The 23559-nt window shown below is 34.6% G+C and overlaps 1 protein-coding gene across 3 annotated transcripts; it reads left to right on the top strand.

The window, feature by feature from the left end:
- Nucleotides 1-777: 777 nt before the first annotated feature.
- NUP107 (nucleoporin 107) lies at nucleotides 778-22180 on the top strand. 3 transcript variants are annotated; one of them, XM_026667752.2, is made up of 28 exons: nucleotides 778-999; nucleotides 2019-2095; nucleotides 2715-2801; nucleotides 3003-3118; nucleotides 5097-5229; nucleotides 6182-6285; nucleotides 7178-7305; nucleotides 8073-8121; nucleotides 8547-8618; nucleotides 9255-9343; nucleotides 11016-11094; nucleotides 11913-12026; nucleotides 12799-12889; nucleotides 13665-13741; nucleotides 14710-14769; nucleotides 15961-16106; nucleotides 16221-16269; nucleotides 16837-16906; nucleotides 17457-17575; nucleotides 17879-17917; nucleotides 18425-18575; nucleotides 18993-19099; nucleotides 19592-19694; nucleotides 19793-19953; nucleotides 20383-20508; nucleotides 20712-20825; nucleotides 21284-21451; nucleotides 21837-22180. In XM_026667752.2, the coding sequence occupies exons 1-28, from the start codon at nucleotides 992-994 to the stop codon at nucleotides 21942-21944; spliced, it is 2745 nt and encodes a 914-aa protein (XP_026523537.1). In that variant the 5' UTR covers nucleotides 778-991; the 3' UTR covers nucleotides 21945-22180. The 3 variants fall into 3 exon arrangements, with proteins under 3 accessions (XP_026523537.1, XP_087824099.1, XP_087824100.1); XM_087967973.1 differs by having other exon boundaries at nucleotides 780-999; nucleotides 13662-13741; XM_087967974.1 differs by having other exon boundaries at nucleotides 798-999; nucleotides 2721-2801; nucleotides 13662-13741.
- Nucleotides 22181-23559: the final 1379 nt, after the last annotated feature.

Below are 23559 nucleotides of genomic sequence, written 5' to 3' on the forward strand. Positions count from 1 at the left end.
ATTTCAAGTCTGGTGGCATAAGGTATTCTACAACGAGTAGAGGAGTGGAGAACTCTTCTTGTGAAATATTTCTGGACTTTCTCAATTGTGCTAATATCAGATACGTAATGTGGGTTCCAGACTGATGAACTGTATTCAGTATTGGTCTAGCAAATGTTTTGTATGCTCTGGTTAGTAGTGTGATATTACTATGATATGTTATCCTATCAGCTGGATATTTTCAGCCAAATCTGATTGCTAGAAAAATTACTTTCTGAATAAAAAACCAGTTTGGTTTAGTGATGAAAATACCAGGTCTATGAAAGCCAGCTGGGTGACTTTGATCCAGTCACTCTCTTTCATCCCAATCCACCTCATAGGGTTGTGGTTTGGGGGAAATGAGGAGGAAGAATATTAGCTATATGTTCGCAGTCTTGAGTTATTTATAAAAATAATAACGGCAGAATATTTAATCCAGGCTACTGCAGATAAAACCCACTCTCTCACAGTACATTTTCCAAATATAACAAAGAATCTATCTGCACACACACTCCAGAGATAACCCATCGTTTCGGTCTCCGAGGGATGTTCCCCCAAACAGTTCAAATCTAGCGGGCGCCAAATTATCGCCTATTGCAGCAGCAGGAAACAAGGCAGGTCGACCCCATCGATGTTCAGAGATGGGGATGTAATCCTCCAAAGCGGTAGAGGGCGTCCAACTTGCTGAACTGAGGACAAGAGCTCGATTAACGTGCCTTTCTCAAGGCAGATAACGGATTTATAGATTTCTTTTCCATCCTGCAAACCGGAAGCATATTAGCATTCTGGGAACTACAGCTAACGTTGGAAATAAATAAATAAACGGGGTTTTCACCGGCCGGTTAGCCCAGGACCGAAGACGGCGGCTCCAACTCCACCCCTTCCCTCCAAAGGGTGCTTCGTTACCTAACTTCCGGAAGCGGGAACTCTCAAGTATCGACTTGGCGGTGGCGCGCTGGCCTCAAATGTGGAAATGGACCGGTGAGCTATTTGGCCCTAGGCAGATTTGTTATTGTTATTACTGGGTTTTTATTATTTCAAACACTTGTAAAAAGGGTTTTACCTTTTTATATTAACCTCAAAGGGACTAGTTTTTATTCTCAATTAATGGCATACTTTTAGTGGCCTGAGTGGCATGTCTAGCTCCAGGTTTTATAAAAAACGGGAAATGGAAGTGTTCCCCCTCAGCCCAAAAATATATATGGCATAATCACCAAAAGTGCCGGACCTCCTCCCACATCATTCTTTTATTTATTTATTTGGTTTGTCAATTGCTTACAAGATAATAGGTATAAGTAAAAACATAGTTATGAATACATTGATACATATAAGAAAAATTTAAAAAAAAATAATTCTGCTAGAATTGTCATCTTGAAGCTATTTTTTAGATGCCTTGCTCTTTGATAATTGGTCAGAAGTGGGGCTTTTGTCTGGTTAAAGTGCCTTCCGTGGAATTTCACATTTGCTAGATCATGTTTGCACTTTGGCAGAGTTCTAAGAATAATTAATATTTTTAACCTAAGAAAACGTAACTCTAATTAATAATTTATTTTTTAAAGAAAAACGTCACTCTATAGTAATTATATATATTTTACTGTTTTCAAATAAAAAAGATAAATGATTAAAACCTATTCAGAGATTATTTCATCAAATTGATGATGATTATGCTTTTTTTCACTCTTTTCCAGTTCAAAACTATAGCCCTGAAGAGAGCGGTGTGTGTGTGTGTGTGTGTGTGTGTGTATGCGCATATGTATACATATGCATAACTCAGAAACTGGATTTAACAGAATATGACTCTCACCCCTCATTGTCTGTATAAATCTTCACATGGACATGTGATTGATCGTGAAAAACTGTGTGCATGAAGAAGAAAAGACTTGCTGAGGAATATATTTTAAGTCTAAATTTCCCAAATATTTTTTTTTCAATCAAAAGAAGGCAAAGCTATCCATCCTATGTCTGTGAAGGCAAAATAATTTTCATTCTTATCTTTTCAGGAATGATTTTCAGAATACGTCTTCACAAGAAATGATTCAGCCAGTTCAAAAGCAAAATACTCAAAAAAAAGTTTCTAGTATCCTTTATTGTAGTAGTTAACATATAACTTGTATCCCATAAATGATGTAATTTGAGAGATTCCCCTGTTTTTGTGTGCTGCACAAATAGTGTCTTTTTCTTAAAAAGAAAAAAATACACTCACTTGTAATAAAAATAGATGCAACGTTCCATGTGGTTTTAATTTTTAAATTTTTTCAATGTTCCTCCTTGTTTGGATTGCATTTTAAAATGAATTAGATGGCAAAAATTTCTTACTAATTTAATCTAATACACAAACTACCATGCACAATTTGTAATGGAAAAAAAATCATATAATGCCTATTGTTTTACTGCACTAATTATAATGTGGCTTTCTTGACTGTGGCATTAGGTAAAATGTGAACACTTGGATTTGATTTTTCTCTGCCATTAATGATTAGGTTATCCCTATTCTCAGTTAATGGAATAAGACAAGGTTTTTATTTAAAAAATAAATTTTGTGCATAGCATCATAGCTTGGTTGTCAGTAGCTAATCAACTAGGAAAAAATGGCATTTGCAGTACCTGATGAAATTTACCAAATTTTGATAGAAGAACTTTCTATACGATGAGGCAAAATCTGATATGCATTTTCTTAGCTTAGCTTCCTTTCTTAGTCTTGGCTGCCCTAGATGACAGTTTAAGTGACATGTCTACAAGAGGATTAGCAGTTCCTAGGATGCCAGGGCTGTTTTCTCAATCTGGTAAGATTCTTTTTATTTAATGTCTACTTATATGTATTAAAAATGACAGCTAGCATATAGTAAATGTCCTTTAATAAAAGAGTCCTTTAAATTTCCTGTATTCTACTTGTCATCCAAAATTCATTTTTCTAAATAAAATTAAGTTTTAAATACAAGAGTATCTGTTTTTCAGAGTAAAAAATCAATAACATTTTTTTCCAGTTACTCCACGGAGTCGAAGTGCCCCAAAGCAGTCAAATATATCTACCAACCTAGGCACAGAGAGAAAATCGCCTTACTTTGTGAAGATTCCTGGGCACCTTGGTAATTTGTCTGTGGTAAGCGCATACTAAAAAGAAATGAACAGACTGTAGTGCATAAGACAGTTGAACCCCCTACTTATTACTTTGTGATAATCCATTATTATCACAAAATCTCAGAAATTCATCCAGCTGCGCTTAACATGTTCAAGGAGATATGGATAAGGTAGCAGAGTATGAGTCTTTCTTTTAATCTTCTTCTGTAAGTGGTTTTGGAAAGATAGCTGGTATATAATTCTAAGAGAAAAAATAGTACAAATGGGACCTGCAATAAGTTGTGCACTGTGTCCTACCTTCAAAACCAATCTGTTTGTGACACCTGTTTTTTATTTCATCCAAGTAAGACATTCACTACATTCTTTTCTCCAAGCGATGTTTTCTGGCTAAGGTGTATATTGAGCCCTGGCAACATTGGAGGATTTTCCCTTTCAAATGTGTCTTTAAATTTCAGTAAGTTAATATGAAAAGCCTTGTAAGAACTTGTTGGATCTTAACTATTCCTCAATGTAAGATAGCGGTGTAAGAATATTTTGTAGTTTTTATGAATGAGTTATTTGGTCGGTAAGTAAAGAAATAACAGTTACCACTGTAGTTATTATGGGTTTTATGAATTGTGCTGCAGTATTTGTCTGGGATTTAAAGAGGTTGAAAGTATTCAGGAAAGCCCCTCCCTTCCCCATTAGGTGGTTATGACATAGAGAACTATGATTGGTTACTATAGTGTATTCCCTTGACTATTCTGTATTGACTACAAAATCCAGGCCATCAGTAGGCTTTGCTGTTGTCTCCTGGTTGTCTGAATTTCTTCAGCCCAGATAGGATGGCTCTAGTTTCTGTAGTAAGTATATTTCTATGAAAGGAAAGTATCTGCTTACAGTCACTCATGCCTTGTGACCGCCCATCTGGATTCCTGCAATATATTATACATGGGGCTGCCCTTAAAAAGCATCCAGAAGCTTTAACTGGACCAAAAGGAAGCTGCACGGTAGTAAATTGTGTCAGTTATACAACATCTTATGTAAGATCACTATTTCATGCATTGGTTGCCAGTGTGTTTCTGGATGAAATTCAAGGTGCTGTTTATATCATCTTTAAAGGCCTTTGTGGTTTGGAACTCAGTTACCTAAGAGACTGTCTTCTCCCACTTGTTTCTAACCATCCAGTTTGGTCTGGCAGGATATGCATGTTGAGGGTCCTGTCAGGCAAGGAATGTCACTAGTGGGACCAGGAGATGTGTCTTCTCTGCCAAGTACCTGTCTTTTCAGTGGCCCTGACTCTGTTGGCTTTTCATAAGGCCTTGAAGACTGGTTATGTGACCATGCATAGGATTTCAAGTGTGTGAAACGCCCAGCTTCCTGATTATGTTAACATACAGGGTTGTGATTTTGTCAGTTGCTATATAATTTTTATATTCTGTTTGTATTTGTTTTAATTGATTTTCTGATTGGTCACCACCCATAGCACTTATTTGAAGTGGAGGCCATAAAAATTGAATGAATGAATGAATTTATTTCCTTCTGTCATTTTGAAAGCTACAAAATCATGTCAGTCTGGCTTGATGGGAAGAGAGTTGGTATTCTCTCTTTACTATTTTGGAAGCTGTATTACCCTTGCTTTATTAATTGATTGATTTATCTTATATTTTTTTCACAAACCTTGTCTTGATACATAACCCCTTTAGAAATAATGGTACATTTATATTGATTGAAATAAAGTTTTTGCAGCTAATAAAATGAATTTTTAGATTACATTTTACTACATGGATAAGAGGGATGTAATTCTAACCTCATAATGGCCATTTAGGTTGTTCTGAATGTAAGTAAAATATATTTTAATGCTCTGCTAAAAATCATTTTTATGAAAGCTAATGGCTACCTCACATTTGTCCAACTTGTAATTGGGAATATGGTGTACTATTATCATCAGTGTATCTTAAAATAGACTTCAGTTAGAAAACAAATCTGCCTTGATACTGATAAAATGCTTTGTGTCTTAGTTAGATGACAGTGACTGGACAGTTGCCCTTACACCTCCACAGTCAGTCATGTTCACAAACTTAGATTATAGTGCAACAGAAGATGTCACAAAGAGTGCTGTCTTCTTAAATGAGGATGACCCAGGAGAAGCTGGTAAGATGAATATCTTCATGTTTTATTTGAATAATAGTTTAACAATATTGATTAATGAGCCTATGAAAAAAGATAAAATACATATTTTATGAGTTGTTTAATGTACAGTGAACAGAAGGGAACTTCATATATGCTCTTGGATTAGTAATAATAATAATAATTAATAATAATAATTAATAATAATAGTAAATAAATAATTAATAATTAATAATTATAATAATTATAATAATTATAATAATAATAATAATAATAATAATAATAATAATAATAATAATAATAATTAATAATAATTAATAATAATTAATAATAATTAATAATAATAATAATAATGCGGCACCAGTTTCTTGGAAAAGAAAAAACCATTGCTAGCCTTCTGGCCAGAAAAGAGTTTCTAGCCTTCTCTTTGCTAGCAAAGTGAGGATGTTTCTGGCCAGCAAAGGTGAAATCTAGCAAAGATGATCATTTTGAAGGCTAGAAAGGCTTTTTTTCTGGCCAGAAAGCTTGCAAAGGTGATTGTTTTAAAGTTTAGAAAGCCTCTTTCAGCAGTTGTAGAAAAGGGTAAAGTAAGTAGACCCAAGTGGGGAAAGGGCCCTACCCTCCCTTGTGACAAGTTTCTGCATGCCAGTGGTCTCTAGCCAGTCGCAGCCTCCTGGCTCATGACATGTTTCCACAGGCTAGTGGGCCTTGGGACTCAAGGCCTTACCTCTCCCAAAGTATCCCTGTGCATTTAATGACTGAAACTGGGAGAGTTGGGATTGTAGTCATTGAGCAAAGCAGTCACATGAGCATCTTTTTTAATGACTGCTTCACTTAATAAAAGAGACACCAGCCTCAATTGTCATAAGTTGAGGACAATCTGTATTATGACTAAATGTCTAAATTTAAACCCATAGCAAGAAATGATTGCATAAAGCAAATCATAGTAATGAACACATTTTTTCTGTGATTTTAGCTGCGCGAAGCATGTATCCTGACTTTCTCCATTCCTTGTTAAAGCATAGTTCAAATACTGTTTTTGAACTCATAGATGAATATGAAGATACTTGCAGTAACCAGGTATATAGAATTATATTATGTTATTCAGTGATTTCTTGCTTAACCAAAAATGTTTTATTTAGAATAAGCTTGCATAGTAAGTTTGGCCTTCATCAAATGTTGTAGGACATGGAAGAAATCTTTGTAGGTAATCATAAGAACCACTTTGCCAGTTGTCATTGGGTAAACGTAGAACTGGTTACTTGTAATATGTGGTGTAAAAGAAAAGTTACCATCACCATAATTTCAACTTCATTATCTACGTTCTTCCCCTTTGCCTGTACTTTTCCTATCAGATTTTTGATTGTAAGCTTGTTTTTAAAGGAAGCTTGCTTGCTCGCTCTTTTTTCTTTGAGCTTTATGTTGCAAAGTAGAAATGAGGAAATATCCAGTTCTTGGGACCTTCAGTTACACTTTTGACAATCCAAGAGTTTTCCATAGATTATGATCATAACTAGATGGGACTATAGATACTTGTTTGTATTATCTAAAGTTTGATCAATCAATGCTTTTACATAATTATGTGAAAATAATAAGATAAAGTAATTGATAACATAGAGATGATACAGACTAGATTAAGTCTTAGTAATGTTCATACCACGTATAGCATTCTGTGCTAATGATAAGAATAGCACAGTACGTCTCTTTGGCCAATACACTCCTATAGAATCAAAGCCCAATTATAGTCTGAACTTGTTTGTAACTATTCTGTGCAAGCTAGGAACTTTCCTCTAAAATCTATCCTGCAAGCCTGAAAACTGTTCTTTGCATTCCACCATTTAGGAATATAATCACATACTCAAGATGTAAAATACAGGAAAATGATAAATTGTTACTTATGCTACACAATGTAATAAATTATAATGAATAAAATGAAACATAAAATAGCTCTTCATTGTTTTTCAAATGTCAGCTAAACATTCTTCAAAAAATAGTGTGTCGAGCAACTCCTGGACAACAGAAATTTTCCAAAACTGCTAGTGTTTTGTGGCTTCTAAAGCAAGAAATGGTAACATGGAGACTCTTGTCATCAATTTACAGGTAACTCTCTAACAGCCACTTAACTCTTTCCTCAATGTATTACCTTCTTGTGTTACATATTTGAATAAAAATGTTTCTTATATGAAGTAAACAAACAATATATAAGAAACACTAAGAAAACTCATTTTGTTCGGTCTCAGAAAGAACATTATTCTGGAAATGTATGTTATTCATAAATTTGCAGTTCAATCCTGTCTGTATTACTTAGGAAGTATGTTTTCAGTCTAAAGTGTATTTATTTATGTTGGTGATTGGGTGATAGATAATTCAATGCAGAATGTAGTAGAGGAATAAGATTTTGTGTCACATAATTTGAAAAACATGAAAGAAAGTATTAAATAACCTTCTTGGAGGTTTCAACAATACTGTTTTAAAGCCCACCGTGGAACACATAGCACAAACTACTAATAAGGCATCAAAAGCAAGACTACATGGGAAAATGGAAGATACATGTAAGTTCTGCAACACTCTCTGTATATAAGAAATAGAATTGCAAAGTTCTCATGAAAACTGCACCTAGATTTCACATGAACATTAGCCTATATGGTTTAATTTGTAGTAAGAAGTATGTGTTTGTGGGTGTTGAATGAAACCAAAAAGGACTAAGACTACTTGAATAAAGCTAGATAAAACAAATAAATAAAAAGTCAAGAGCACATGAAAGAGCTGTCATTCTATTGCCATCTTCTCCAAAATCCCTATATATTTTAGTAAATAAGTTTTAATGTTTATCATATGTGATAATTTCCTTTGTCTTTTGGATTTAGAGACAGAATACAGTCTGCTATGGAAGATGAAACTATGTTTGATCTTGCAGTAAGTTTTGTCATTTTGTTTTTCAAAAAAACATACAAGTCTAAAGTATATTATTGTTTAGCCAAATATTGCTTTCTTTGTCTAATAACATAGGCAAAACTATAAAAGTAAATAATTTAAACAGCTATAATTTTTTTCAGATGGTGCTTTAAAAAGCCCAAAAGTACAAATGGTAGCTTCCAGCAGTACTGTTTCTTCCATACTTCTGTTTCTGAAACAGAACTTTCACTTCCCTCTTGCCTAATCCGCACTTCAGAATTTCATCTCCACAAGCAGATTTGGAAGGTGCTATAAGAGTAATAGTCTTGATTGTTATAGACGACCATTGTTCTGATAGATGGATTCTACAGAATAAACATGGAAGATATTAAAATCTTATATGAATAATGTTTCAGTCATTTGAAAATGTACTTATTTTTCCATAGATTATAAATGCCAGTGAAAAGACTGTTGTGAACAATCTATTCCAGAGAGACTCATTGGTGCGACAAAGCCAGGTATGACAAAATAAGGTAAAGTGGTTAATTCCTGAAATGTTGAGTGCCTTTACAAGATTTGTGACATGGAACATAACAGAAATTCTCTCAGTGCTGTTTCCTGGGACTGGCAGATAGCAACAAAATCACTATACCATTCTGCCCTTAATACTTACCACTTATTCAGAAAAATACCATGTTTTTATACAGTCAGTGTCGTCAAAGCAGCTAAGGGAAAACAGCAGCATTGCATTTCCCATCACTCCATGACTTTGAAAAAAACCACTGACAAAGCCAGGAATTTTGGTGGCAAACCCAAACATAAATGTGGATTGAAATGGATGGATGAGTGTGAGGAAGTGATCTGTGATAGGTTGCTGTCCTTTCAATTCATATTTAGGAAAAAAATCTAATGAAATTTATCTTTGAATAAGAAGTGGATTTAAGCTTTTTTTTTTTTACTATTCTATAGGGCAGGGTGTCCAACCTTGGCAAGTTTAAGACTTGTGGACTTCAACTCCCAGAGTTCCTCAGCCAGCTTTGCTTAAACTTAAACTTAAGCTTAAACTTGCCAAGGTTGGACACCCCTGCTATAGGGGGAGTATGGTGGAAGATAAATTACTCATCTGATTTTTGTAATTCTTTTTAAATTTTCAGTTGGTGGTAGACTGGTTAGAGAGCATTGCAAAAGATGAAATTGGAGACTTCTCTGATAATATTGAATTTTATGCAAAGTCTGTATACTGGTAAGTTATTGACCTACTATTGAGCATTCATGAGCATTTATAATCCATATATTACATCTCACACTATTGAGATACATCACAATTCCCTTCTCTTTGGGTTAACTTTGCTACAGAAAAAGCAGCTACAGGAAGCTTACTTTACTTTTATTTCAGGTATCTATTGTCTTGGAATTGCAGAAGTAAGACAGCTTCTGCCATTTCTAAAAGAGACCAATATCTCTAGATATACAGTATTTACGATTGTAGTAATATATTGGAAATTTTGTTCTGGCATAAATTATGTTTTATGATACTATGTTAATGTTGTTTTGAAGTGACATTGAATGTATTCCTATTTAAATAGATAAATATACTCGTAATGTTATTTATTTAAATTTATTGGAATTTACTCCCGTTCCAGTGGCGACTGGGAAGCGCACAAAACTAAGAAAAAGACATAAAAGCAACTAAAGATATTAAATTAGCAGGCAGGCTAGGATAAAATATAATTAAATCCACAAAAGAAAATGGGCCATTCAACAAATAACAAGCATCAACCCCTGGTCTGGGACCAAAGCCAAGTTTCCAAAGTCTTCTGGAACCCAAGAGAAAGAATCCCATTCTTGATCTTTGGGAGGGTGCTATTTCAGAGAGGGAGGGCTACAACAGAGAAGGAATGTTTCCCAGGTTAAAAGTTGCAACATTTAATGAAGGGGACCTGGAGTGCATTCACTCTGCTGGAAGATACTGGAAAGGCAGAAATAATTGGAGTCAAGTAATCTTCCATCTATCCAGACCCTATGATCTACATGTCATATGAGGATGTAGACCTAGGAGGATCCTATAAGTTGATTTTGTTTGCCAATATAAGGGGAAGTATGAGATATTTGCTACTGCCAGAAAGTAGGGGATAGTAATAAACCATGTTTGAGTGAGAAATTAGAGTTCTGATATATGAAAAGAGAGCTAATGGGTCTCTGGAGCAACTTAGTCTGCTTTATTAAGAAGATTTTGTCATTCTAAACAAAAGGAGTTTGAGGAATAGAGGAAAATATTTGTAGCTCAGGGTTGAAATGAGGTGTCCTTGGTGCTCTCTGAACTTGGCTGTTTTCTTGCAGACATTTCATTACCCAAACTAGGTAACATCATTGGTGCTAGTAGGGAGTGGAGTTTGCTCTGAGTTTATATTCTAGTGGCTTACCCTGTCGGTATTGGTGAGGGTGGACTAGGTGGTTCTTTGGTTGGACTGTTTACTGTTAGCTTGCTGGCAGTTCCTTGATTGGAGTATTGTTTGCATCTTAATTATTGGTTTGATGTTAATCTGTGTTCATCTGGATGTTGATTGCTGGTGAGGAGGTGTTTTGATCTTTTTGTTTCCTTGTTTTGTTTATGGAGCTATATTGTATATCTCCAATATAAATCTCTGTGTTGGAACAGTATATAGAGAAAGACATTACCACAATTGCTATTTAAAATATATATACATGGAAATTTTCAATTGCATAAATTATTGAAGTAGGTTGTGGAAAATAAGTACACTTAATAAAGATTAAGAATAGTGGACATAATAAAGCCATTTTGACATTCATTTGGATGCTTGGATGAACTATTGAAATATATCACTACATAACTACAACATTAGAATATTTAATTTAGTAAATGCTGTTGATGAAATGTTTTTTGTTGTTTTTAGGGAGAATACATTGCACATTTTGAAACAATGGCAATTAAATACGTTCACTGGGAGTTTACGTCCATTAGTGACTGAAGTAGTAAGTATAACATATCAATTCCAGGCCTTATATATCTAAATTAAATATGGACAAAACATTCTTACATAGAAATCAATTTGTTAAAGTACCATTACAATAGACAATATTTTATTTTCAGCTTTAATACACATTCAAATTACTCATTATGAAGAATAATTAAATGTATTAGTAGTGTTCAGATATAATAAGGGAATAAAAGGAAAATTAGAGCATAGGCTAGAACGGAAGGTGGACAGAAAGTTAATTTAAAAGAATAAGATTGTTGAGTTAGAAAAAAAATAGTTAATTGGAGCAACTAATAATAATAAGGAAACAATAGGATCTGAAGATTTTATAACTAAAACTTAGTCATAGATATATATATTAAAGAAATCAGTTACCTTTAAATAAATGTTTGTGAATATTATGCTCCATTAACAAATGTCGTAACTAGTATTTAAATATTAATTGAATAATAATTTGTATTTGAGGAGAATCCTTAGAAATATGTCAAGCTTTTTCCTGAATACCTTTTAAAAAGTTTAAAAGAGAGAGGCTAAGCATTATCTCTAAAGGAAAAACAATTTTAGGATAGAGAAGGCTTAAAAAGAAAGTAGTGATACAACTGAATATTCATACATGAGTACTGGTAATTTTAGAGAATTTAGAAGCAGGCATTGTAATAAGTAAATTGAGGAAAAGGTTTTTAAATATCTTGTCTAATTTCTTAAAGAATAGAATTGTAAGGTCATCCAGAAAATATTACTGTACAGAATTGCCTACTGTTACTTTACCTTAAAATCTGTATATAGAAGACTCTGTTTGATTTCTATATTTAGGACCCAGATGCTCCAGTAAGGCAGAAAATGCCACTTGACGATTTAGATCGTGAAGATGATGCACGATTGCTCAAGTTCCTTTTTACTCTCATTAGAGCAGGAATGACAGATGAGGTAAGCCAGTGGAAGCCAATTGGGTGTAATGATTAAAGACCAGGCTGGAAACCAGGAGACTGTGAATTATAGTCCTGCCTTAGGCATGATAGCTTTGCTGATAGCTTTGCTCCAATCACTCTCTCTCAGCCCAACCCATGTCATAGGATGTTATTGTGGGGAAAATGGGAGGAGGAAGGAATATTAAGTATGTCCACTTTGAATTGTTTATAAAAATAATAAAGGTGGAATAAAAATTTTAAAAACTCATACAGAAATATAAAATTGGCTCAAATACAAAGTTATGCAAATAGCTATAGAATCATAGTTACCCTGCTGAACTAGCATTATTCAGTGGAGTTGTGCATTTATGTCATAAACAGTATCCGTAAAGTAATAAAAATATTTTGTTGCTTAACCATATTAACTCATTTGTAAGCCACCCAGAGTCATCTTGTAAGAGAAATGGATGGCATCGAAATTTAATAAATAAATATATAAAAATTAACAACATTCAATTCCTTAAGCAGCTAGGAAAAAAATCACATAATATTTTGATCATTAATTACATAAAAAGCTTGGAATAAACTGTCAGGTTTGAATCTCTGCTTGGTGCATTGAGTGGAACTTTGAATAATAAGACTTGTATTTTTGATTGAGTAGATGTTCACCGTTATAATTTTAGAGTAAATGTTCAAAAAAGTTTTTTAACAGTTTCTACTATTCTATTTTAGTACAGATTAACTAGATTTCTAGCAAAAATTATCTTTCTCTCTCCTGGATTCTTTTATAGGCTCAAAGACTCTGCAAAAGGTGTGGCCAGGCGTGGAGAGCTGCAACACTTGAAGGATGGAAACTGTATCATGATCCTAACATGAATGGAGGTACTGAAATGAAAAGTGACATAATAAGCACATATAGAACAAAGAAACACTCTTTATTTTAACGTATTTGCCCTTAGCTGTTTTCTATAACTGTCTACTTGGAAAAGAAAAATTATTTATTTCAGTTCATTCAAAGTTACATATTCATAAAATATTGTTACTAAATATAAAGTTAAGTCCTTAATTGAAATAGAAATAAGAGTCAATCTATCCTTATCTCTGAATTTGATATAAAGGGTCCAGATTTCTTATTTGCAATGTTTCTTGAAGATTTATCACAATTTCCAGTTGCCTATTTCAAATTTAATAACTCAGTAACAATTTGAAGGATCCATAATTAGTTGTATACCTTCTAGTTCCCTCCCTTCCTTTTACATTTAATTTAGAGAACACTTTCCTAGTTTGATGAAACCTTAGTTTGTTACTGCATTCCAAATGAAAGTCTGTGATTTTAAAGAATAAAAAATTAAGAGGTGGGCTTCTACCTTGATTTAAAAGGCTCATTTAACCAAGAATTTCGATGTAACCATAGATTATGATTTAATCATACTACAAGCTTACCTGTTAAATTAAATGTTCTATGAGTAGAGAGATCTCAGTGCAAAAACTGAAATGATTTGACTAGACAACTATTAAAGCTGTATAGTCCCAGAGCTTGCTTATACGAAATGACATGAATTTTTCCATGGTGGAGACAACTTGCTTTTTCAGAATGTGCTCCTTCTTATGCCTGCTTCATGCTACACCACTTCATAAAATTATGTCTTACAAGTAGGGCAAGAGCTAGAGCCAGTAGAAGGAAACCCATACAGATGCATTTGGAAAATCAGTTGCTGGCGACTTGCAGAAAAGGTAAGAAACTTACAAATCTTCTATTCACTTCTAATATTGCCAGTAGCAGTATAAGCATATTATCAGTATGACTTTTATAATCATGCGAATGTAAGAGTATTTTTAGCATGCCTTCTGCAAAACTTGGAACATCCCATCCCAGGATTCAAACATTCTATTAACTAAATATTGTATGCTCTCCTCCTGTAGAGTAGGGGTGTCAAACTCACGGCCCATGGACCAGATGTCTCACTCACTGGCCGCCCCCACCCGTTTTAGCGAAGGAAAAAAGTTGTGATATGACAACAACATGACGCCATGAGTTTGACACCCCTGTTGTAGAGCATCTTCTCCCAATCATTTTTCTCCAGTTGTATGCAGCTCCTGTAACTCTGAATAAGATATTGCAAAATTAAATATAATCTTAATAAAGTTGGAATTGTATGGTTTATTATTCATGATTTCCTAGGATGGGGAGCAGGTGATGGCAGAGCACATAGGAATATGCAACTTTTCTTAGAGATTGGTAGTTCTCTCCATTTTGGGGGAATCTGATGACTAGATGAACCCTAATGCATTGGGGTTTCATAATATTTAACTAATTAGCATCAGCCTGAGCATCAGCTCCATTGTCTTTAATATCAGTACAATGTTAATTCACTCTATTGGCATTGGCAGAATAATTGTTTAACCATGTAAGTTTTCACAAGACAAATGGGTGGAATAGAACTTAGGCATATTGCCTTGAATTTCAGTCTTTACTTGGACTTGCTTCATTTTTTTCATGCAAGCCCCAATCTTAGAGGTTTCATATTTGGGCAGGACAAATGCATCCTCTTACGCTGTCTTATCTGCAGAAATGGCTTATGCTATTTTGTTGTTTTGATTGCTTCAGATGTGCCTAAATGTCATGCTTTAGTAATAATATATATTACATTTCTTAAATATAATAGCATCAAACAAAATATTTCTGAATTGAATATTTTTAGGAACAGTTTGACAAGTATGAGAGAGCAATCTATGCAGCACTTAGTGGGAATCTCAAACAGGTATGACATGGTGTTTTTTCAGTAACTGTTGGAAATGTTGAACACTTTGCTATCATTCTGAGGCATATAATGTAATTGCAAGCCAGAGATTCTGCAAATAAAAAGTAGCATAGTTGTAGCTTCTGAAGCTTACAAGCAAGCCCATATAAGCAGTCCTTGAGATGAGCCTGACCATTGCAGTTGCATGTCATGACACACAAAACCTCCTCACTTAAGGACCCCAGTCCTTGCTCTCTCTGATGAAAATATTAAATGAACGGGAGAGTCATTTAACAAAGCAGAGGGTGCCTTGGGGATGGGGAGGCCTGAGAAGCCTACACAGGCTCAGGATTGCCTGCTCTAGGCCTCCCAAGGCTACTCACGCCCCCATAAACTGTACAGAAAAATGGAGCCTCCTTTAAAAAATAATAATTCGATAGTATTGCAAGAATAGAACCTGTTGCAAAATGGGAGTTTGCTTTCTTTGTAAGAAACTAGTCCTGGGTACCTCTATCAAAAGCTAAAAAAAACAGAAAGGCAAGTTGGGTGTTGCTGGTGCCCTGGAACAGGCTTGAATTCTGCAAGTCCTTGGGTGGGATCTCCCCTTGTTCACTGGAGGCTTGCAAATTCCAAATGCCCTGACCTCCCCTTCCTTGCTGGATGGGAAAGAGGCTGGTGGCTTGCAAGTTGAAGCTGATTTGTGTTCACTGTGGCCATCTGATCTCTATTGGGTGGATGAGTGGCTGTAGAGAGCCAGCGGGATGGGATGGGGTGGGTGGGTGGGTGAGTACCGCAACATCCTTGCAGTCAGTTATAACAGTGAATGACTGTGGGGTTACTTCAACCATCATAAGTTTGAAACCAGGCCACAAGTAGTTTTTGGGGAATCTGTCATAACTTCAGATGGTCAGTAAGCAACCTGTCGTAAGTCAAGGGCTACTTGTATGTGTATGTACTGTCTTTTGAGAAGAATCTTTAAGAACAAGTTGATTGTAACTAATATTAACTGTAGTTGGCAAGAATTTGCAGGTGCTTCCCTCTAGTCATGCTTTTGGGAAAGAAATATTAAAATCAAAATTTGCTGCAATTCATTATCACTGTGTTTGTCAGTAATTCATAGCTAAAGTAGGGCTAGCTAGGGTTGTTTTAATATACAGTACTTTCTGCAAAATTTTAATTTGTTGGGGTTTTGTTTGTTTTGTGACTTTAAAGCTTCTTCCAGTTTGCGATACCTGGGAAGATGCGGTTTGGGCATACTTCAGGGTCATGGTAGACACACTTGTTGAACAGGAAATTCGTTCATCTGTGATGAATACAGAGGAGAAGGAAGAACTCCCCAGAGAATATTTGGAAACAAAGTGAGTTATTTTTTGTTTGTTTAAGAGCTGCTATGAAGTTTTGAAGGAAATGCTAACTGCCATTTTTCTTGCTCATATTTTTCTTCATTTTTTATTTTTCTTCATTTTCTAAAGCTGGACTTTAGAAAAAGTATTTGAAGAACTTCAAGCAACAGACAAAAAGGTAAATCTGAGGCTTTTTCAAAATTAAAGGAGTAAGTCATAGCCTACTCTTATATGTATTATATGTATTATCTCCAGATAAAAGTTGTAATGATGTATTCATTTACTTGGGAAAAAGACTTTGGGCATACTATGAATAAACACATTGGATTGCCCTAGTCTTAATCTGAAATTGCAGTTTTATTAGTCAAAAAGATAAAACTAATTTTTAAAAAAATCCGATGCAGTGACCAGAACTTTATCTATTATCATTTATGCAATGGATGTGTTCACATATATTTTTAAACCAGGATATTTAAACTGTGTGTTGAGTAAGCTTGCACATCGCATTTGATCATACAGATAGATTTTTACACATCATTAAATCAGAACAAGTAAATCACCTGATGAATTTATAATGGAAAATGAATCAGCCAGTAAATGTACCTTATAACTGCACAGAAATATTATCCTTCAGCGTAAGTATGCTGCAAAATAATCTTTTTCAAAGATGCCTAAATATCCTGATTACAAATAATTTTCTATGATTATGTGTTATGACTTAATAAATACATAAATTGTTTTTCAGAGAGTTTTGGAAGAGAATCAAGAGCACTATCATATGATTCAAAAGTTTGTTATCCTAGGAGATGTGGATGGTAAGTTTTACACTAGGTCTTTTTCATTCCTCTGTTTGCTGTGTTTTTAGTAATGCTGTTATAGAGTAGCCATACTTACAAGGCTTTAAGAATTTAGTTACTTGTTCTCTTCAGAAAAAAATGGGTGAGAAAGAAAAGTCTATAAAATGTTTATGGTGGGTGGGATGCAATTGATACATAAAAAAGATACTTGTAACTGTCTTGCCTTTTGAAACATTACAGCAAAGATATGTAACGTGGTGCTTCCAGACATCCTGGGTGCCCATAAGATTTTTTAAAAATTAAAATTAGTTTTGCATACTTTAAAGTGCCAATCACAAGCATCTTTATTTAACTGCTTAATTAAGGTACAGGGAAAATAAACATGCAGAGGGGTTCAGCCTGCTGCTTTTTTTAAAAAAAGTGTTCCTGTTCTTCAAATATAAACTTGGCTGAGAATACTGTGGGATGTATCCCGGAGGAATAGAGGAGCTAGTGGGGGAAACATAGCTTCTTTAGTTCTGTGATAAACAGTTGTAATTATTTTATATTTTTTGCTTTTATTTTTCAGGTCTTATGGAAGAATTTTACAAATGGCTTTCCAAAGGCAGAAACATGCTCCCTGGGCATCTGCTTCGATTCATGACTCATCTCATTCTATTTTTCCGTACTTTGGGGCTTCAAACCAAAGTAAATGCATTTATTTATTCAGCTTAAATAAGTATATAAATTAGCAAAATAATTAGAACTAGAGTATCACAGCTAACAAACAAAACTTTCTATGTGTTAAATATGAGCATGAAAAGTTACCATTCCTGTCCCAATGATGTATCTTAAAATATGAGAACTGGTTGCAAAAAGTACATTCAGATCCATTAAAAAGGTAGCAAGACAGTTTTAGTGTTAATTACATATTGTTATAATATATTAAGGTTAACCTTATACCTTAAAATAATTAGGCAATTTTATTAAAACTTTTGTTTTCCCATATAGGAGGAAGTATCAATTGATGTCTTAAAGGCCTACATTCAGGTAAATTATTTCATTACTTGCACAAATGGAAGCAATAAAGAGCAAAGATGTTACTCTATTTGCATAATTGTACATTTATGACCCTTTTTACATATAGAGCAGTGGTTCTTAACCTTCCTAATGCCATGACCCTTTAATATAGTTCCTCATGCTGTGGTGACCCCCAACCATAAAATTATGGCTCGGTTCCTAAGACCACTGAAAATATGTGTTTTGCGATGGTCTTAGGCGACCCCTGTGAAAGGGTCATTCGACCCCCCAAAGGGGTCATGACCCACAGGTTGAGAACCACTGATATAGAGGATATCAAATTAGTTGAAAGAAGGCATTATTAGATTATAAAGGCACAGGTATACTGATGCGTTGCTGTTCACTCTCCCTTTCAAGTAAGTGTAAATACACATGCATATGTGTCTGTATTGTGTTGTTATACCATTATATTTTATATTTAGATATTATAGTAATATTTATATTGTCTCCCAAAATACCATTTGTTTTCTGTTCCAGTGGTTAATGTGTGAGAAGCACACTGATCTCATAGCATTTTACGTCAGCCACCTGCCTCAAGATGTAGCTGTTGCTCAGTATGCTGCATTCTTGGAGGATGTCATAGACACTGAACAAAGGCACCATTGCCTGGAGCTTGCCAAGGAAGCAGGTTAGAAAAAAATGTGGTCAATTGGACATATTCTTAGGGAACATTTAACTCTTTCCCTGGTTGGCAGCTATTTGTAAATGAATGGGTATGATTACAATTTTTCTAAACAGAGTATGCACAATTCAGCTGGTCATAGCTTGAAATATTAATAACGGATAAGATTTTTATATTATTTAATGTGCCATAATGCCTACCTGGTTAAAAGATCTGCAGTAAAATTTTGCCTCCAAGAAATTACCAGTGTAAATGAAGTAAAGACAATATTTCCATTTAAAGTTATTTTAGTTTTACCTCATAGAAAACTACTCAATCAGTTTCAGTGTTTCTGTTTAATGCCATTCCTTATCCATACAGATGTTATAAATACCTTCTTCTCTTGGTATATAATCCTTGTTCTTTTTTTTTTTTTCAAAATAGGTTTGGACATTGCTACTATAACAAAAACAGTGGTTGAAAATATTTGCAAAAAAGACACTAGTGAGTTCTTCCACCATGATCTTGCAGTAGAGACAGGCACAACAGAGGTGAGTGGTGGTACTTCATATGCTCTGTCTCTAATACTAACCAGCATATTCTGCCTACTTTTATCAGCTGCAGAAGCTGTTCCTATATGAATTTGTATGCATAGCCACTTTGTTTTACGTTACTTCCAACAGCTTCTGGTCAATAAACATAATTGCAAAAGTTGAAATTGCAATAATAATTCATTATAATTGGAGTGCTTTGCATGTCTGTGTTCCAATCCATTGGCAAGTACTTCTGTTAAATACTTTGAATGCTCAAAATAGCAATCCTGATTCTACAGTTATATGCTGTTCTTGAAATGCTGAAAACTCAAATATATCATTTAATATAAATTGTAATTAAGTCTAAATATGTCAGATACTTGTGATCTCCAATAGATAGTTAAAATCTCTACATTGTAACCAGTGTCTTAGCAAATCCCTTTTCTAGCCTTAAAAGCTAATTTGGTACATTTGATTACCCTAAATATTAACACAGGATTTTTCCCCCAGGATGATCGCTTGAAGATTGATGTGATTGACTGGCTAGTATTTGATCCTGCTCAGAGAGCTGAAGCACTTAAGCAAAGCAATGCTATAATGAGGAAATTCTTGGGTACTGCACTATTATCCATGATTTTGAAATAAATAAATAAATAGATAAAGGCATATTGAATCTGAAAGCAACTTATGTTCTTAAATAATATTTTATAGCATGTAAGAAGCATGAAGCAGCTACAGAAGTATTCATAAAGATTCCACAAGACTCTATAGCTGAAATATACAATCAGTGGGAAGAACAAGGAATGGAGAGTCCACTTCCGGCTGAAGATGACAATGCTATTAGAGAGCATTTATGTATTAGAGCATACCTGGTAAGAATGGGACTAAGTTCCAAAGAGGACAACCTGTTCCTAATTCCAAAAATATGTCAGTGCTCTAATGTTAGCTGTGAAACATATACACTGTTCAAACGTATAGCTTATTTTAATAAACAAGCTAATCCAGAGGTCAGAGACAGTAGTAAAATCTTATTGCATTCTGAGATTGAATCTTATTTCAGATTTAGCCAAATTGAGATAGTTTTGTTTTTCTTTTAAATAAGTTGAACTGAGTTAGATAGGCTTAGCTCTCTATTCTTATCAACTAATGAGGAAGAGGGAATAAAGGATCTCTGAACTAATGTTCAAAATATTTGTTTAAATATATTCAAGGACAGATGTCAGATAATTCATAAACATATAACCTACATATTTCTAGTTTTATGTATTTGATAATAACTATATACTTCCAACTAAATTTAGGAAGCCCATGAAGCTTTTAATGAGTGGTTTAAACACATGAATTCAGTTCCACAGAAGCCAGGTCAGCTTTCACAAGCAAGTTTCACAGAAAAAGTTGCCCATGAACTTAAAGAGAAGAAATATGAGGTAAATATATATGAAAAAATGACTTCTTCATAATATATTGAAATATAAATCGTACTCCTAAATATCTTATCCATATGGATAAAGTGTGAATAACTTATCATTATATTTCAGGGCAGCCATAGCCAGAAATTTATATTAGGATTTTAACTTCTTTGTGTGTGCTGTGTTGTCTCACATCTTTTTTTCTTGTTATCTTTTTTCAGGTAGATTATGGCATCTGGAAAGGTCTTTTAGATGCTCTTACAGCTGATGTAAAAGAAAAAATGTATAATGTCTTATTGTTTATTGATGGAGGATGGATGGTTGATGTCAGAGAGGTTGGTTGATGTCAAAATGCACATTTAATGCTAGTCCTACATAATAATAGAATAAAAGATAATGGAATAGCTGCATTTTTCCCACTAGAACACTACTATGTAGTGTTCAGAGTTCACTTCTTCTGGACTGACTCTTAGATTATAAGTAATCATAAGTACATTATTACACAAACTAACCATGTAAATAGTGCCTACGCTTAAACAGAAATGACATGGCAAGATCACATATGCTCTGGTTTAAAATTAAACTACTATCTTAAACTATAGTGAAGGGCCAAATTTAATAGTCCTGTAGCCAGATTAGTTTTTGTGGGTTAGAATTGGAAGAATTGCACAACTTAACATTTACTCATTTTTTCTCTATTTGAGAGTGTGTGAGTTTTCAAAGGTTGGAGTAGAAAGAGTTAAGATGGTATAGAGGATTTTGGCTTAATCCATGTCTATACTTTTTAATCAAGGATGCTGAAGATGATCCTGAGCGTTCTCATCAAATGATCATGCTGCGAAAACTCTGCTTGCCAGTGTTGTGCTTCCTCCTTCATACAGTTCTGTATAGCACTGGACAGTATCAGGAAGACTTAAGACTTGCTGACTTGATTGCTTCAGATAGGCACAAACTCTATATGGTAATATACTCTTTGAATTGTTTTTTAATGCTCTGCTTGTCTCTAAAGTGCTGTAGTTTGCATTTCTTTAATTTCACTGTCCATGGTATTGCATAGAAAATTCCAAAGATCAGAGTCAAACTATTAAAAAGTATGAATAAGCTAGCTTTCCCAATTTTTAATAAAATATTAAATATAATTAAGCACTGGAATAATTAGGATATTTGTAGACTAACTACAAAAATGAATTACCATGCTGGTTGTTACAGAATCCAGAGAATTAAGAAGCAGAATGAGTACTTCATTAAAATAGTTTTCTCTTTGGTCACTAGCTTTCCAGGTAAAGAAGATTGGATATTTTATCTCAGATTGTGATTTGCTTTCATTTGTATTTCCTATCCTACAGATATTTTCCAAGGAGGAACTCCAGAAGCTCTTACAGAAGTTGAGAGAATCTTCCCTCATGCTTCTGGATCAAGGTCTTGATCCTCTTGGATATGAAATACAATCTTAATTGCATTGTTGTAGGTAATATAAATAAAATTAGTGATACAAATGAATATAAGGTTTGGATCCCAGATTTTTGGCCTCCATGAAATAGAGAATATTTTGATTCAACCTCCATTGTTTTATATGGAAATATTTAAATATTTTAATGGCATTGGCGCATAGCAGTGTGGATTTTTTTATATTTAAAATAATTGCATGGATAATACTTTGTATTTTTCTCAATAAAATTGTAAACAATAATTTAATTTGTAATAAGGTTTATATTGCTTAAATGTAGGAAGTAGTTTGCATCAGTAAACCTGCCAGAGTGAAGTGGCCTATAGATGTAACAAGGAAGTGTTACAGGTAGTCCTCATCTTAGAACTTGTCGTTTAATGACCAAAGTTAACAGCAGCATCAGAAAAGTGCTGTACAGCCTGCAAAACATGTCTGGCCTTCGTAAAACATCACATCATTCATATGACCACATTTGGGGCATTTGTCAAATATTTATGACCAATTGCCTGCAGTCCCACAAAGGATTTCCCCTCCAGCCCCACAAAGGATATCCCTTTTGGCTGCAGGAAGAGTTGAATCTTGAAAATTTCCAGCAGTCCCCTGAAGGATTTTCCCTCCCTGTGTGAAGGGAAGGGGAATCCCTTCAGTGCCTTGCAGCAGTGGAGCTGAACCCTTCAACAGGCAGTTTTTTCATTCCGTCTGCTTAACGACCTGGGAAACTGCTTAACAGTACCAGGTTGGAAATAAAAAAAACAAAGCATGTTTGGTTGCTACAGTACAAAAAGGATGCTAAGTCATTGTAAAGAGTACAGACAAGAGCAACAAAGATGGCTTGAAGGCTTAATCCTATGGAGAACAATTAAAAGATCTGAATATATGTAGCTTAAAGACTAGTAGACCAAGGTGAGATACAATAGCCATCTTCCAATATTTTGACTATTGTCACAGGGGAGGAGTGTAGATTTGTTCTCCATCTTCCCAAGAATACGATAAGAACTGATATTCCTGATATCTTTCTTGCCACTCTTTGACCGATACAACCAATTGGCTGGTGACAAGGTCTGATGGGTGAGTGGCAACTGACTACTTTGGAATCAAGGCCAAGCTGAAGTTGTGAACTTTTCAGTGTGATGTCATTTTGAAAGGTCACTACACGAACAGTTGTAGGTTGAGGACTACCTGTATAAAAAAAAAAAAAAGAATGTTCCCTGGCAACTTCCCAGAAATTAATGGAAAAGCAAGCTGAGTTGTGAACTCTTCTGAAGTCATGACAGCACTGTATGTCTCAGAAAATTAATTTAGCAAAGTTGTGGCTGGGGTCCATTACTACTTTGACAAACTCATTTCATTCCCTACCATCTTCCCAAAGGAAAGTCATTAGGGAAGTCAGAAATCACTCTTGCTCCTACTGCTTTTTTACTTGCCCATAGTCATTCTTTTTGCCTTTTGGTACTCACCATGGGGTTTTCCCCAGGGACAGTACCAAAAGATGGTATCACCACAGATAGGGACTGCAGCCAAGAAATTAAAAGATGCTTGCTCCTGGGGAGGAAAGCTATGGCAAATGTAGACAACATACTAAAAAGCAGAGACATCACCCTACCAACAAAAATGTGTATAAT

Source organism: Notechis scutatus, chromosome 6 (genome assembly GCF_049901735.1).
Source record: "Notechis scutatus isolate UNSWTSFEM ecotype Mainland chromosome 6, rNotScu1.2, whole genome shotgun sequence".
Classification (NCBI taxonomy): domain Eukaryota; kingdom Metazoa; phylum Chordata; class Lepidosauria; order Squamata; family Elapidae; genus Notechis; species Notechis scutatus.